This window comes from Fukomys damarensis, unplaced genomic scaffold, assembly GCF_012274545.1.
Source record: "Fukomys damarensis isolate Sample0158 unplaced genomic scaffold, DMR_v1.0_HiC HiC_scaffold_4, whole genome shotgun sequence".
NCBI classification, from domain to species: Eukaryota; Metazoa; Chordata; class Mammalia; order Rodentia; family Bathyergidae; genus Fukomys; species Fukomys damarensis.
Window position 1 is genome coordinate 24156720 of NW_022900916.1, and position 17682 is coordinate 24174401.

The 17682-nt window shown below is 42.9% G+C and overlaps 1 protein-coding gene across 2 annotated transcripts in view; it reads right to left on the reverse strand.

The window, feature by feature from the left end:
• Rapgef5 (Rap guanine nucleotide exchange factor 5) overlaps positions 1 to 17682 on the reverse strand; it is a 187236-nt gene that overhangs the window by 64278 nt on the left and 105276 nt on the right. For both annotated transcript variants that reach the window (XM_010641103.2, XM_010641104.2), the window contains exons 9-10: positions 8135 to 8256; positions 7592 to 7680 (exon numbers count right to left, since the gene is read on the reverse strand). In XM_010641103.2, coding sequence (XP_010639405.1) covers positions 7592 to 7680; positions 8135 to 8256 — 211 coding nt within the window. The remainder of the gene's footprint in view (positions 1 to 7591; positions 7681 to 8134; positions 8257 to 17682) is intronic.

A 17682-nucleotide genomic window follows, 5' to 3' on the forward strand; every position in this document is an offset into this window, starting at 1 on the left:
AACGCCTTAAGTGAAAACCCGCAGACAAAATCCGATTTTCAGTCACTTCTCATTTGAATGGTCTCAGACACTGTCAGCTGGAACTAGGATCTCTGTCCCCTTTCCGTCTTTTTTAACATTTGAAAGCAGTTAGCTGGCCCAGTGGCCGGCCTGCATACAGCTGGAAGCCAGGAAGCAGGTCTTGGTGCTGGAGATTAGATTACTCATAGTGAACAGGGAAGCAAACACCCCTCTTAAATTGGGTGGCAGATTTTTATTTCAATCCCGCCTTTCATCCATGATTTCAGTCCCTAACAAACATGATCTTTGGGATGAAGCTAGAGTACTTCTGGGTTCATTTCCAGAGGCAAATGTTCAGTCAATCACCAAAGCAATTTAATCTATTTCACCTCAAATCTAAGTCCATTAAGTGGGGACCATTATTCTGCCAAAAAAATCCAGCTAATAGGATAAAGTCTGGATAAATGAACTGTTGTCTCGAGTAACTGTTAAAACCCCATCTCTCTGGTCTGCAAGGGCCTCAGACATAATGTGGTTTCAGGCCTCAGCTTCTATCAATGAGGCAACGGAGAAGAAAATTTCGACCCAATTCCCATTATCTCATCACTCTGTCAACATGAATTACAATTGTCCCAATGCTTCAATCATGGCTGCAAAATACATCACGTTCTTCACATGACTTATAGGAGAGAAGCTAGGGGAACCGCCAGAAAACCAAACCAAAACAAACCAAATAAAAGCCACAACACAAACCTTATAGAGCAGAGCAGAAACCATATTCTAATGTGAGCACTTTTTCTTGTAGTTTTTTTTGGTTTTGTTTTTTTTTTTTCTGGTACTGGGGATTGAACTCAGGATCTTGCACTTGTGAGGCAGGCAGCAATGCCACTGAGCTAATTCCCCAGTCCCTTCTTGTAGTTTTCTCTTGACACCATTTTAGGGACTTTCATTGTCATTGTGGACAGCCATTCTCATCTTTGCCTTCTGCAGAAAGACACACCCTTCCTGAACAGTGGTTCTTCAGTTACATCTGAGACACAGACAGCACTGGAATCTGTGCTAAGTTACTCTTTTGTTCATTTTCTTTATTAGTTTGACTGCAAAAAAAATTAACCTAATATTTAAGAGTGGCAGTTTCATAAAGCTGAAAAAGACCTCAAGTGGCACTGAGAAATCTATTTTCACCATTAAAGATGATACAAGGTTAATAGCCTCATAAAACATTCCCATGGAAGCAGATTCTATGGGTTTAATAGCAGCTATTTACCATTCCAGGGTAAATACATGTACTTCAAATTTCATTATTATTATTATTATTATTGTTGTTATTATTATTATTATTTCTTTACAGCCTATTTTTGGGGGGTTCTGAACTTTAATGTTAATTCTTAAAATACTTTAAACACATCTACCAGCTTACTTATTTATGAAAGGCACATGGATATAGTGCCTATAATAATGATACTGACTACTTAACATCTACTTTCACTGATACTATTTTCTATTCTGCTTATTGTCTGATTCTCTCCTCCAGAAGATACGCATCCATGAAGACAAGGAATTTGTCTATTTTTGTTTTAAAGTGTGTCCTAAGCATTTAAAATAGTACCTATACAGTAGTAAGTCAAAGGTGTCAAGATAGAGAAAAAAGAAATTAAATTTTGATAAGGTATTCCTTCACATATATATAAAAGTGCATAATTAAAAATACAATATCATTTTTTTAACAGAAGTAGTCTGTAAAGTTAAGAGCTAAAAAATTATAGAAGGAAAGCAAGTAAAACAGATATAATGTAGCGTATTTTATCACTGGGGAAAATTGCAGCTTTTTTCTGGAACAGACTATTTCTGAATATCCGAAAATGACTCGGCAATAAAACTGCAAATGGATTTTACTAGTAGCCGATAAATCAAAGCAGTTCTTGGAAATGCTATAACATAATTTCTCTAAGGAACTTTAAAAGTTCCCCACTGGACAAGGTTATATACAAACACACTTAAATCATCACCACATAAAGCCACCAAGCACTGGATTCCAAGCGAGCTTGGGACCCCAGCAGCATTCTTACTGCCCCATGAGATGGTGCAGCAGCCTTCCAAGTAACAACAAAGCCAAGCTAATTCCTGAAAGCCTTGCACAGTGGCTATGTGGTGATGCTTTCAGCCTAAAATGACCACAAGATTCTGGAGCGTGTCTAGGGTTTTCCTCAGAGCCAGAATTTTATGTTTCTCTGACATATTTTGGAAAAAAAAAAAGACTATAGAGCCCATTATAGCAAACAGTTTTAGTGATGAAAAACACATCAGAGATCACCTCATTCATAACCTGCTAGAGGTCTAGGCTGATTTATTAATGAAGCTGAGATACAGGACTCAAGTCTTTTTAAAAAGCTCATTACAGGGCCTTTCATACTATGCTTATGTGTACTTTCTCCTTCTTGAAAACATTATTTTTGACAGAAGTAAGCCTTTCAGCTGTGAGACCCAGGGACCTCCCAGAGGTTTTTTTTGTTTTGTTTGGTACCGGGGATTGAACTTAGGTCTTTGTGCTTGCAAGGCAGGCCACTGAACTCCTGAGCTAAATCCCTGGCCCCACCCAGAGGTTTTTGTTGTGCAACAGAACCCTTTAAAAAATTCAAATGCATTTTGCTCACGGTGTCATTACCTTCTGTCAAAGACTTGTCATCAAACATCTATATGTCCACCACCTCTGTCCCCTCTGATTATGTCCATTTTTTAGGACTACTTCCAGCAAGGTCTACCAGTGCAGGTTGTAAATTTTAAATGTCTCTGGCTCTAGAGCAATGATGGCGAATCTTTTGGGGACAAGTGCCCAAATTGCAACCTCAAACCTACTTATTTATCACAAAGTGCCAACACTGCAATTAAACCTGAATACTGAGATTTTTAACTCATTAACATCTCTTGTCTTAAAAGAAAAACAAATAACACGTGTCATAGGTTTGCCACCTCTGCTCTTGAGGCTTTAAGGCAGGGACCAGTGGACATGGGGCTGGATGTGAGCCCTGGAGAGGAAGCCTGGAAACAGAGGCACCAGCACCATTCCAGAAATCCTACAAGGCAAGGTGAATATGGGAAGAGTTCACTAAGTTGTGTTCTATCTTTCCAGTGATCAGAAGGAAAGCATTCTCAATTATTCTCCATAAAAATGACATCTCCAAGCCTTGGAATGGGCTTAGTGCTAGTAGAGGTAAAGATAAAATGGTAACAGCAAACAAGATGACTGTTCTAGCTTTACTCAGGTTTCTATCAGTGAAATACTCAAGAACTTTTGGACTGTGCTGGCCAAGCGAGCTCTGCTGCACTGTGTAGAAAGCAGGCATATTCCCAGTTGTAGCTTGTGTGGACAGGAAGGGACTCACCTCCTCCATCACACCCCACTGATTATGTGCTGTTGATTCACACCAAGGCACCCACGAAATGATCAAGGCTGCACAGGTATTTCTACTGAGGCATACTAGAATACACAGAATAACTACCTCATGAAGTTTTTTTTTTTTTTTTAAGCAGCTATACCTTATAGAAATCAGGTCAGGCCTAATGAGAACCACTAGAGGTAGGCTTTATCTACTCCCACTAATCTGTTCAGGGTGCTTGCTTGTTTTTCTGGGAACCTGTCATCCTAAATATATTTTCTTCAAAAAGCTGAATAAGGAATCAGGAAATGGGACTAAGGAAATGGAAAATGGCATATTTTCTCTAAAGTAAAGCCATCATAACACAGATTTGAAAAGAAAAATTAATACCAAGGTAGTTCACTATACAATCTTTCAGAGAGTACCAAGCCCCGTCCCCACACTTTGAAACAGTAATCATTTCCTTAGCATCTCTAGGCCAAGCATCCTTGTCTCTCCAGGGAGGGAAAAGACTGAAATAAGAGCAGGACCACTGGGGACCACACAAGAGCAGGGCAGTCTGGGTTCACCTTTACCTCCTCTATCCCTCCAACTCCTCCACTCACAACTTCTTGGGTTTTTCTTTCATTCCCGCCTTCTTGCCTTCCTTGTAACTCTCCTGGGCTGGGAATACTCAATGGTGTCTACCCTATTTCTGGGAAGGTGAAAAATAAAACACTCAACTGCAAAAGCTGCTTGATTTTTCTCTACCCTTTCAGAGTGTTTCAAGTCAGAACATGAGTCCTAAAAGAAGAGGAAATCTTTGAAAACAGCCTCAAGTGCTTGCCATGATTACAATAAGTTTCCAATTTACAGACTTGATCTTTTCCATTTTCAGGAATGAAGAGCTATGGGACAAAGGAAAAATGTTTAAAGATTTAGGTTACAATGAATCTCATTGCTGCTTGCTATCTGGGAGTTTTACTGTTAATTTAGTAAAGAGAGGGAGATTATCGTAGATTATATAGATTTCAAAGCTGCCAGCACAGAAAGCCCCAGATGTTTGGATGATTAACTTGCCCCTCCTCACTCTACAGTTTTCTACTTAAGAGGATGTAGCTCAGTGGTAGAGCACCCTTAGGTTAGGTCCCCAGTTCCACGCCCCCCAAAAAAGTATGGTACAAGTAGTACGCTTTTAAGCATCTCCAAAATTGTTTTTTGCTTTTAAACTTAGTTTGACAGTATACTGTATGAATTGCTGAATTGTTTCTGTTCCATTCTTTTTTTTTCCACTGCCACCAAATCCCTTTTCCCCCTCTGTTCCATTGATTCAGTTACCAACATAAATAAATGCTTTATCTCAAAAGCACTAACATTCTCTTTTCTATTCCATTCAATTCAGTAAACTTTTTCCACTTCCGTGTTATGCAAATTAGTAATTACACATCAACTTATCCTCTTTACTGGGCCCTGCACCCACATTGTCACAACCAAGTGACTTTTGTTAAGAAAGAAGTGGAAAAATTCACCTTCTGCTTGGTTGTCTTTCCCAGCCTCTGGTGAGTATAGGAATGTAGGAAGTAAGAATCCTTAACAGGCTGATCTCAGCTTCCAGGACCATTGATTTCTTCCCATGTACCCTTTCCTCCTCACTGCCACCAAGGCCATGTGCTGGGCCTACATATGGCTCCACTGGGCCCCATATGGCTGCATCTCACTAAAAGGGGTGCTCAAGAACATAAAAACGCTGCTGTATACTTTTATTGCAACCCCTTCTCATTTTCCTCCATCTGTCTTCCATATGGTTTATGCGACTCTATTAGGCTCTTGCACACACAGCCCTCTGATAATGAGGGTTGCCAACTCGACCAAGGTAAAGAATTAGAATTCACCTCTATCGGTGACAAGGGGCCTCAATTGTTTTAAATATCCAATTCATTTACTATTCAAACTAGAATATACTAAGAGCTGATTTTCTTCAGTTTGCATACAAAATTTATTTTATGTTTTAAAAAAATGTTGTCAACAAAAAACAAGACTGCTTCTCTTGTTTTTCTTCAAAGGCTATGCTTAAAGTTTGGAAGAGGAACAAAGGACTTGGCTCAGGGATCCCAACTATGCATATTAATCACTCTCTAAAGGTAACTTTTTCATTTTCATGTAATTCTGCTACTGTTTTCTTTCTACAATGTCTCTGCAAAATTCTGAAGTTTCACCTGTGTCCTCCTTCCAGACACTAAGGGAATGAATAGGAATCAGGTGACACTGGTCGAACTGGCTTCCCCCCACCCTACTTAGGTTGGAAGGTTGGGGTGAGGAGAGTCAAACCACTGAGTCCTGATCCCCACTGCTCGATGTGCACATGGCTGACACACATGACCACGACCCCAGGGTTGGCATAACTGAGAAGCAGGAATGAAGGTCACTAGACAGTGTGCACATCCCTGTTCCCAACAGGAGGCCGCTCCTGGCTTTAGCAACAGATATCAGGGAGATGGTCATTCCAGGTGTTAAATAATGAGTCTGCTGGTGAGCACTTGGGCAGTTTTTCTCAGAAGTAATACAACAGGTTGGGGGTAAAGCTCAGTGGTATAGCACTTGACTAGCTTGAGCTAGGATCTGGTTTTCATCCTTAGCACCACAAAAATAAATGAAAATAAAAACCTCAAAATAAGGGAGAGGGGAAGGGATATGAACTGGTGACAGTTTTTTTTAAAAAAGAAAAAAATAAATCAAATTATTATTAAATACTTTTTATAATTATGATGTTAAGGAGCAGAGAGCATTCAGGCCTTCCAAAGCTCTACCACATTTAAGTGTCTGGTCCTTTTCCCGAGAGAAAACTTGTCTATATTCTAGCCCACACCAGCCTGGCAGTCAGTACAGGGGAAATGATGCCTGGTTCCAGAAGATCACATCTGATGAGGCAGAACATGGGAACCGTGCTCAAATGTGCAAAGTATTAATCTACAGACACACAAAAACCCAGAAGGAGCTCTTTAAGCTTATTTCTTCATGTATAAATATCTACTGAGTTCCCCAATTACATGCACAATAAAGTTATACTTGAATTTTTAAATCAAACAATAACGTCATTGTAGGATACATGGTTGAGTCACTTGGCACTTTTGCTTTTAACCCATTCACACACTTCATACATCTTTGTTTCTCTTATTGCCCTGTATAGTTTAATATAGATCCAAGCATCAGTCATGTTCAGACAAAAACTGCTGGGAGGCAAGGAAACTTGCTGCCACCTAAACTGCTATTTCACAATCCCTCCCACATGGCAAAAGCCAAGGCAGTTACTCTGCACTAGTACAACCTACAGCTGCCTTTTCCTGATGCAATCAATTTTGTGCTCAAGGCTGGGAGTGTATCACAGGTGCCAGTGTAGCAGCAAAAAGTGCATTTTAGCCAGGCAGATCAAGCTGCAAAATACAGACTACCATCAGAGGTCTCCTCATTGGAACAACTGCTCCAGGCTGGGGCAAATTACAAATTCTGGTTGAGAGGCAGTATTTGCCTCTGTGAGATTTCCCTTCCCTTGTGATAAAGGAAATTATGGCTAAGTCATTTTGTAAATGGAATAGTGCTTGCAAAAAAGTACATGGATGAAAAAAGCTTAATGGGTATTTTAGTAAATGGGTTGAATCAAAGCAAATGGGTTGAATAAAAAGGACAAGAAGACTGATCAATAAGGCTTCAGTGAATTACAGTTTCTGGTCTAGAAAGCTATGAGTATCATATTCTGCACCCCAGGGCTCGCTCTGAGCAGGCAGTTTGCAAACCACTTGGAAAAAGGCAGCAGTGGCTGCTAAGCGGAGCTGCCCAGTAACTGCTGAGTAGTTGCAGTAACTGATGACTTTTCCGGCCGGGACGCCGCCGGGAGGGTACTCTGCCCAGCTCAGCCCTTCCCGCAAACCAGGTGAAGGCCGGCTAGCCCCCGCCCCTGCACAGGGGCTGCTGAAGGTTGGTCTCTTGCCAATCGCCTTGGGTGAAATTCGGTAAAAATCACCACAGAAACAAGAACATCTGCCTTCCTGTCGTTTTCTTTGTACGGCTTACTTCCCAAGCAGCTGCTTGGGAACTGCATGTGTCCATTTACCGGATTTAAACAGAACAGCACAAGCAAAGCAGGCAGATGCTATTTCACCCCAGCCCGGTTTGGGAACAGCGGGAGCCTCGCCCGAAGGTGTTCGTGAGTCTGGAAGCAGGAGGCACCCGCGCCGTACCTGTTTCTTTGTCCTGGACTTCCTCCAGGTGCAAGTCATTCAAAAGGTGCTCCAAGATCTTCTCCGGGGTCCCGGACACCACCACGTATCTGTCAGAGAGCAGAGGGTCCACTGAGTCATCCTCGGTGGAAGACTGCGAGCGGCTGCTCCATTCATCGTCCTCATCCTCCTCGTCGATGTATTTGAAATAAGGCACATCGAAGGTGGGCAGGGGCAGCTCTCGGTCGGAGAGCACCGTGGAATCTTTCCTCTCTAGATGAGGGTCAAAGACCCTCAGCCGGGAGCTGCCCATTGTGAGCGGTTACTAACAAAGGCATCCCCTAAATGCTGGAAGACCTCGCCATCCCTGTGCTTTCACTGGGAACCGAGTCCATCTGGCTGCTCAGAGCTCTGCAGTCAGCTAGAAAGCTGGAGAGGCGGAGAGAAAGGAGAGGGAGGGAGGGCAGAGGAGGCAGAGGGAGCAGTGAGATGGAGCCGGAGAAGGGAAGGCGGCAGAGGAAGGAGAGAAGCGCGTGCGGAGGTGGCTGCCGGGGAAACTCTCACCTCCAATCGCTCTCTGCGCTCACGGCGGCGGCGGGGGCTGGGCCACAGCCCTGCACTTTCCTCAGCACCAGGATGGTGTGGTCCTGCTCTTTAACCTGCAGAGTCGTCACTTCATCATCTTGCTTTAGTTGCCGATGGGAGTGATGGATGGGAAAGGGAAAAGGAAAGAAAATTAAAAAGAGCCAACTCGAACTGCACTTTGTAGGGTTGCTTTATGGCATCTTTAAAAAAAAATAAGATTCAGAATAAATTAGGAGCATGGCCAAGAATCTCTCTAATCACGCAGTACATAAAGCATTAAGAGACATACATACTTTAAAAGAAACAGAAGGAAAAAAAGGTGGGGAGAGTTGCATTCAAAGAGTTTATTTTAAAACTACCTGAATAATTTGAATTAGAGAATATAAAGTTCGAAGTCTCAAAAAGCACAGCATACTAACTGCATGTGGAACATCTATCTCCTCTTACCTGGCTAATGTTTATTAAACACTACTAAAAGTGGAAAATCATATGAAACGTACCTTAAACATTAAAATGAATAATCGCTGTCTTACGTTTAAAGGCGGGCAAAGAAAAAAAATACTCATTCAATCACTCAGGTCAGTTTTTCCCAGATGGTCTTCGAATGTACTTGTTTTTCCAGAACACAAGCAAAAATGGATCTCTAGTTAGAATCTCATTTAGGCTGAAATTTGGATGTCATGGTTGACTGCACTGGCTTTCTTCACCTCGGTCTCTTTTTAAAAAGGAGAAGGCTGAACCATCATTCATTTCTGCACACACAGCTTCCACAGCCCAGAGCCAGGATGGCTGCTGACGTGGCTGTCACCAAGGATGCTCCCTGCTGACCCAGCAGTGTGGCCCTTACTTTGGGCAATGCACACTTCTCGAGCATTCAGTGTGAAAGTCTCCCAATGTGCATCACCCAGGAAACACAAGGCAGCCCAGAAAAAAGAACTGCAAGATGCATGTAAGAAAATCTAACTTTTATGTTTCTGATGACTTGAGCAAAAAGGTTAAAACAAGAAAAACTGATAAAAGTAGGTTTTACCTTAAAAATAATGTCACCTCTTTACAAAGAGCAATATGTCTAGGGTTTCTAGCATGTTTCCATTTCTACTACTGACAGAAAATTCCACTTATAATTAGGTACAAATACAAAGAGGAATGATACCCCTGCCCCTGTGGATAAAATGTACCATTAGCCATTGTGCTATATTCATTGCTTCTACAGACTAAGCAGGGATGTCAAGGTATTGTTTACTCTTCATAAGAATAGAATGGCACTACTCTTGCCCTAATTGCCAGACAAATCAGGGGCATGATTGTGATTTCAACTCCTGGCGTCCTGGATTCTAAGAAAATAATAGTGACCCAATCATTTTAGTCCTTTCAAATTTCCTTGAAAACAAACAATATTGGTCATTCTAAAAGCAATATAATTTTATGATCATTCTCTAATTTTAATCTTTTAGTGGCAAATAATTTAACTATGTAAAACTGATGTATTACATTTCACCAAGGTCAGATGCACAGCTTCTGTGGCAATTAATGTTGGATATTCATTGTTCAACTCCCTGAGGATGGCAGCGTGTGTCTCCCGTAACATGAATACCAATGTGTAATTGCTATCTTTCACTTCTCCAGAGCAGTTCTTTTGTTAACCATGTAACGGAAGTGAAATAAAAAGGAAGAGGGGCATATACTGACCAAAAAATAAAATTTAAAAAAAGGTATAAGGGTCTGGAATATAGAGATACACAGGAAACAGCCAAATAATTGTTATTTGAAAGGACAAAAATTTTTCCCTGGTTTCCTCTAATTGTAAGCCAATACTCATTTTATATGAGCCTGCTGTCATTCTGAAGTACATTTTACATTCCATGCACACATGATATATGGCATTATTAACTTCTGTAGGCCACGCACATACATATGGATAGAAAGGGCTTCTCTGATGTCTGTGTAACTGCTATGTATTACATGGCTGCGCACACAGCAGCTACAGTTTATGGGCAGGGAAGAGCCGGATCAGACTGATGTACTATCAGTAGCATCTTATGTCATTGTAATAGGTTCCATTTTGAAAACCTGTATCCAATAAAGAAGAGAAAAGGCAGAAAAATCAATGAATGAAGGGAGATGTACATTATGGAAAACTGCCACAAAAACATAATAACCGTACATATTATATCTGGCTTGGAAGAAGGAAAGTTAAATTAATATTTTCTGATCCTTGCACCTTTAACTAATTTTTTTTTTCCTGAAAAAGAGGAGAAGTTCTGCATATGGTGTTTTATTCATGGTTAAGAATGAAAGTATTAAGCCAAGTGCAGGGGTGCACACCTATAACCCTAGCACTCGAGGAGGCTGAGATAGGAAGTTCACAGGTTCAAGTTCCATCTGGGCTACTTAACAAGACCCTGTCTCAAAACAGAGGAAAAATGAAGGTAAAAAGGACTAGTGATGTAGCTCAGTGGCGCTAGTCTCTGGGTTCTACCTCAGTACCATTACCCACCTCCAAAAAAGGATTAAGAAGACGAAAGCTGGAAAACATATGCAATTACAATTCATGAAATACAAGCAAAGCATTGAACACTTAAGTGACATTCATTCAGCCGATAGTGAGGGCCTCCTCTGGGTTAGATATACAGCTGAACAGATAAGCAAAGACAAGTAGGACAAGTACCCTGCTCTTTTAACTAAGTTTATAGGCTCCACGAAAACTCAAGTATAGTTTGGTGAGAATGCTGAAATGTTGCCAAATTCAAGAGACAAGGCAAAAGTAGAACTCACAGGATTTGGTTGTCAAAGGTGACTCTGGTGACTGAGATGGGGAATACCATAGAATGGGAATGCGTGCACAGAGGAATGGCTATGGTGAGACTGAAGAATCTGTTCTCAGAAGTCAGTGCTTTAGCACTGGCATGATGTCCTGCTGTGTTTAGCAGGCAGTTAGCAATAAAACACTGGGACAAATGTGCACATTTCTCAAGTTTGGGCAGTAGATGGGGCAGCTAAAGAGGGGCAGAAAGAGAGGTAGGTACAAATATTAGGGATCTAAGTGAAGAAAAAATACAGGGAAATGGTGAAGAGGAGGAGTAGTATCAGGATCAGGGGAAACCACGTATTGAGACTCTGAAGGGTAGGGGAACCAGGAGAGCAGTGTGTTAAAGGGCTCTTAGGAAAGGCTCACCCAAACCTGTAGAGTGAGTAAGTGTAAGGTGGGAAGAAGTGTTAATGCACAAGTGAACCAGGAAGACAGAAACAGACAGGAAGGGCCCTTGCGCGGGGGAGGGGGGGTGTCCATTAAGCAGGAAGGGGTCAGCTCACAGAGTCTGTCTCTGGGGAAGGCAGCCAGGTAGAGGGAGAAGTGCTGAGGCAAGAAGACACATGCTTTATGACTTTCTGCTTTAAGTGTTCAGGAGCCTTAGAGGAAAACAGCGAATGATGAAGCCCACCAAGGATAAGGGACTGGCCAAGGACACAACAGGAGGCAATGGAGAGGAGGGAGGCCAGGGCCATTCGGAAAACAGCTGGGGACCATGAAAATCTAATGTTTTTGTTAAACTATTTTTGCAGAGTAGGTTACCTAAGATGATTAGGCTGGGGAAGATGATGAACTGCAGAACTGGAGGAGATAAGGCTCTCTCCCTACAAGGAGAAAGGGCACAGGATTTGTTCACAGAGACAAGACTAAGGAAGACAGCAGTGGCACCTGTGGGATACTTGTGATTTGGATTTTGTCCATGGTTCCTGACTTACAGTTCCTATAATTCTACAATTTTAAAGTGACCAGAACACCACGAATATCTTTTGTTATGGTACAGTATTTGGTCTTGTTGTGGGTTCCTGAAGCAATCCCAGAATAGCTCCAGAGCTATAAAGGTGAAAGAAAATCTTTTGTTATTTATAACAAGCCCCTTTCCACTAAACCAGCATTTATGTTAATGAGGAGACTTTGGGAAAGTCCCTAAATAATCACAGCATGGTGGGGCTGGTTGCCAGGGGAACAGAGCCCAGCCCCAACCTCCAGGGAGAGGAAAGTGGCTGAAGGTTGAGTAGGTTGCTTATGGCCTAATCAATCATGCCTACAGAATGAAGCCTCCATAAAAACCCAAACCCAAAAGGACAGGGCTCAGAGGCTTTCAGGAAGGTGAATGGGAATTTATCCACGTGTCAGGAAGGTGGTATAACCACAGGAAAGGAAAGCGCCACAGGAAAGGAAGCTTTTGTACTTGGGGCTCTTCCAGACCCAATGTATCTCTTCCTCTGGCTGTTCCTTTATATCCTTTAATGATCCTGTTAAATATGTTTCCTTGAGTTCCTTGTCCCCTGCAGAAATCAAATTGAACCGAAGGAGGGGGGCTGTGGGGACCGTGACTTATGGTCAATAGGTCAAGAAAACCTGGAGCTTGTGATTGGCATCAAAAGTTGGGGGCAAGTCTTGGAGCCCTCAATTTGGAGCCCTACTGTATCTCTAGGTGAAAAGTATCAGAGTTGAGTTGAATCGCATAACACCTGAGCTTGTGTTGCCTGAAGAAATGACTGATTGCTTGCTTGGTATGTGGGAAAAACTCCTTTACATGTGGTTACAAATGTCTTCTTCTTGGTTTCAGAGTGGCTTTTCTCACTATATTTGCAGACCATGACACCTGGGAGCCAGCCTGGCACTCACGGCTAAATGATCTCACAGAAAATTCACACTAATCAAGGTCACGATGCAGACAAAAACACAGCTACTCAGCTATGGTTTCTGAAAACAAAATGTGAACACTGTCCAAACCACAAAATACCCCAAAGCCCAAATAGAATGAGTAGCTACTGCTATTTTTTTTTTTTTCTTTTTTGGCCAATGATAGCTATAGCTTTGCCCTAGTCTGTCTTCTCTACAGAGGGATAAGACTTAGCAAGCTATTCCATCCTATGGTTACCTACATTTTTCCTGACAGTATCCAATCCAGAACAAAGCCCTGCTCCCTGCAGCCTTTCTCAAAGTGACTCAGTACAAACACAGGTCACCTAAGACTGTTTTAACAGGATTGCCCCATGGCTCTCATAGTGTGAGATCTTAAGACCTACACTGCAACCAGCAATAAACCCAGCTTGTTCATCTGCTGGTGGGCTCCTGGTGGCCTTTGTCTGGAGGGTATTTCCTGTCATTGGTGTGGACTGACTATGGAGGCAGTAGTTAAGAGAGAAGGATGAAAAGCACTTCCCTGTCAGGGTGATAAGAGTTATGCACTGTACATCCTATTGGTGATGGTCAGGAATGGGGCTCAAGAAGATGACGCAGAACCCAGGCAGTAAGGCTCCTGTGGAAAGTGAGAAAACACCCTGGAGTAATGGACAGATGACCTGGGAAAAGTGGCACCAACCTCAGGAGCTGGAATTTTGGGAAAAGAGGAGGACATGAAAGGTAAGGAGGGGACTGGGACACCATGCTCTTGCTTGCTTCTCTCCTCTGTGCTGAGCTCTGGTGTGCATACCTTCCATGGCCCCAGCTCTGCAGAAACCAGTTCCTGTCCCCACTCTCTTGAAGGGATGATGGGAGGAGCAAGAAACTCCACCAAACAGCTGGCTGGGTTCTTCACAGCTTTGCTGTGAGGACAGTATTTAGGAAAGTGAGGGAAGAGGAAGCACAGAAGTAAACAGGTGTCCTCTGTTGGAAGTAGGGGAGCACAAGTGATAAGACGGAAAGCAGTGCTCACAGACTCCCATGACCTTCTGAGCACAGCCCATCTGGAGGACGAAAACCAGACACGGCTCCTCATCAGCAGTATTCCATTCTTTGCATGAGCATGTCTGATTTGTTTTGTTTGACTGTACTACCACCCTGCCTGTGAATTCTGCACACATACCAGAACCAGAACCTTCCACTCAGGGTGACTTCCATGCTCAATGCTGGCTTTTGTATTTCTAAATCAAACTAGCAGTATTTTCGTTCATTTAGTCACATGAAAGACAGGCTTATTACACAGTCATAAAGATGCTGATTCTTTTAAAGGGAGATGTGGAGAATTGATGCCCATGGTTTATCAGATCCTAACTTAAATTATCACGAACCAAGTTTGTGCATGTAGTTATATTTTCCTATGTCACCAGCGCTACGAAGAAAAAGTGATTGTGAAGGGATTTCCCAGGCCTGTTGGAACTGTCACAATTACTGGCTTGATTTTCCATGTTCCAGGGAGATGACTCCCCTCCCAAGTGCTGCCATAAAACATTCACAGCATTAGCCAGGGCATCACATCTCTGCTAGTTTATGAGCACATACTCTTACAAGGGTCCTTAACTAGGGGTCACGGGTGGGTTTTAGGGAGTCATAACCCTCTGTAAGTATACAGGATTTTTATGCACGGCTCATTTGTTTAGGCAGAATCCAGAATTCTTAGATTTCACTGGAGTCTATGATCTCCAAAAGGTACAGAGGGAGTTCACCCCACCTAAGGAGCCTTTTTTGATAAGTCTCCTGCCACAGATGCTCTCTGTCCAGAGGGCGTATCCAAAGAACCCTGCCATGACACCCATCACCTTACTATAGGACCTCTGACCATCTGCCTTCTCTGTCTCCTCCACTAAGTGAGGACACCATGAGGGCAGGGACTAAGTTTTCTGTTTCTAACACAGGGGACAGGGCCTGGCAGATGATGCTCACTGGATAAAGGGGTACTGAATGTAGAGATGAATGAGCGAGCCAGAGAGGGGTGCATGGATTATCTCTAACGGCACAATTCTATCTCACATGGCTCTGAGGTCACTCTTTTTGTGAGGCTTCCTTCACCTCCTCCACTCAGTCACTTTCCGATTATATTGCTCATCACCTGACAGAAGTGTGCTTTGAACTTCTGCATTGTGAATATTTGCTCCACCGCTGGAATTCAACTCCCACGCAACTAACAATGAAGTTGTCAGGTAATTAACGGGACACTAGAACTCTAGGGAGGCATTCACTAAAAGATACTATCTATCAGTTTATGACACATGAATAAAAAAAGAAAGTGGCCATGGCCAGGTCGAAATACAGGTTAAACTGTAAACTAGGTAAGATGTGTCTTTTATGCCTCCTACCTTCCCCTCCTGTCCCATCCGTAGGCCCCTCAGTTTTCTCATGTGACCAAAAACATATCTGTCTGATGCAAGGAGCAGAGAGAGAATCTTTCAAATGGAAAGTCCACAGAATCACCTAATTTGATGACAACGGCATTCAATAAATACAAATAGCACAAGTTCCATTGCCGCGCTCCCTCAAGTTTGGGAATGCACTAACTGAAGGTGCTAACAGAGCAAGGCCATTTTAGCCACTGACTTCATTTGCATTCTTTCATAGCAGAACCTCAACCTAGCTCTTATGCGTTCCACAAAGTTCATAGTAAGAATCAGTTCCTCTAGGAAGCACCCCCCGCCACTCCCTCCAGAATGATCTGGTGGTGACACCACACGGATCCTTCTGATTCAGCATTCTATGCAGCACTTACTGATACATCTTTCCGTCTGTCTTCCCCAGACTACAAGCTCAATTTCCAAGTGAGCTCCATATCTTCTTCTACTTTGAATGCCCAACAATTAGCCAGATCTCAACACTTCATAGATAATGAACAAGGAGGAGGTAGTACTGCAGTGTGCAACTAGCAGACCCACCAGGAATGGCAGATAAATTTATAACAACCAACATGCAATGAGGGTTTACCATCCTGCTGGAAAAGCTAGGAGCTGAATACTCATTTTCTTATGTAATTATTACTTTGACCAAGAAAGAACACAGAACAGGAAATGGTGAGGCTGAGATTAAACCTAGACAGGTTCTACTCCAGTGCCCCTGACTAGAGCCACAGATGTGTCCCAAAGTGGCCAATGTTCCACATTACAGATTGCAGTGATGGAAAGGGCTCTGATCCACCCTCGTACTAACAGCCAAAGGTGGGCAATCTGGTGGGTCAGGCAACAGGTGCACTGAGGCTGTGGGGAGGCTCCAAACTTCTAGGATGGTCACTTTTTGTTTTATTTGGGTACTGCAGATCAAGCCCAAGGGCATCCTAATGCTGAGTTACAACCCCAGCCATTTTTGGTTTTACTTTTTAAATTTTGAGACAGGAGCTGACTAAGTTGCCAGGCTGGCCAGTAGTTTGTGATTCTCCTGCCTCAGCCTCCGTAGTAGCTGGGATTATGGGCATGCACTGCCACACCCAGCTGAAAAGTCAGCTGTTAGTTCTGAATGGCCTGTCTGGTTTGAGAAAGCCACCCAAGGGATTATCTTTTGAGAGGAGAAAGCATGAAGGCTGAGCCTGGTGCTGGGGCAGAGTTCAACCAGCTCATGTCAGGCAGAGCTCATGCCCCAGCAAAGGCACAATGAAGTGCTGACAGGTACTGAGGCAAGAACCAGGACAGGTGCACATTTACACCTGCAGAGACTGGACTTAGAGGGAGTCTGTGTGTCTGTGGTCACCTGTGCCTGTACAGTGTGGGGATCCAGACACAGCAGGTGAAGTCTGAGAGAGGTGGGGCTCCCAGTACATAAGCTGCCTTGGACCTGATGGGCTGAGGAACTGGGTGGACTTTGAATGATACACCTTAAATGGTTAGTTTTATGTTATGTAAATTTTGCATCAGGAAGAAAAAACAAAAACCAGCTGAGCAAACCTGAGCCTGTGGACCTGAGATTTGCTGACTGGGTATGAAAGATTCTGCAGCAAGTAGCAGGTCTGAGAAACAGGTTCAGTTCAGGTAGCTGGCATGTCTAAGGCAGACAGGATCGAGAACTAAGGACAGCTGGTTAATTCCACTCTCTGGGCTATCCTGCCCGGTAGGAAAGGGAGCCCTGCAATCATTCACAATGTTCCAGAAAAGTAATTTTCCATGAGTGGGTGGCAAGATAAAGGAGGCTGACTTTGGCTTAACTGAAAGAAGCACTAACAACAGAGGTGGGATGAGGCAGTGCTCAGGCAGACACAGAGCCCGTCAACAATATTACAGAACAAGTGAAGACGGTTCTGGGTTAAGAATGAGGGCTGGGTTCTGCATCCTTTCCAAAAATTCTACCAAATTCATCTGTCTTGATTCCACGTTTCTCACAGAAGCCCAAACTGTTGGCTCTCCTAAGTAGGAAGAAGGACTGTGATTCAGCAGTTGGGTATCTCCTCCCATCTTACACTATGGAAATTTAAACACAGCTTAGCAAACCAAACCTCAATGCCCGCATCTATTTTTGTACTGTAAATGTGGGTACAGCAGAATTGGAATACTTATCTGAAAAAAAATCTCTGGCCAAAACGAGACTAACCTTCACAGAATTTGCTGACAATAAGGACAAAAGAATATTGCTGGCCAGATCTAACCGATTAAAAGAAAGATGAAAGAAGCAGATGTGTGGCAAGGTGAGCCGTTAAGATTACTAGACCACAAAGGTGCTGCCTAACAAATCCATCTTTGTACAGGTTAATCTGGCAAAAGGAGAGTAATAAATTAAATAATAATTAGTTCTTTTTACATCATACATATTAAAATTTATAACTCAAATGAAAGCCTAATGGGACCAACAGAATTTATCA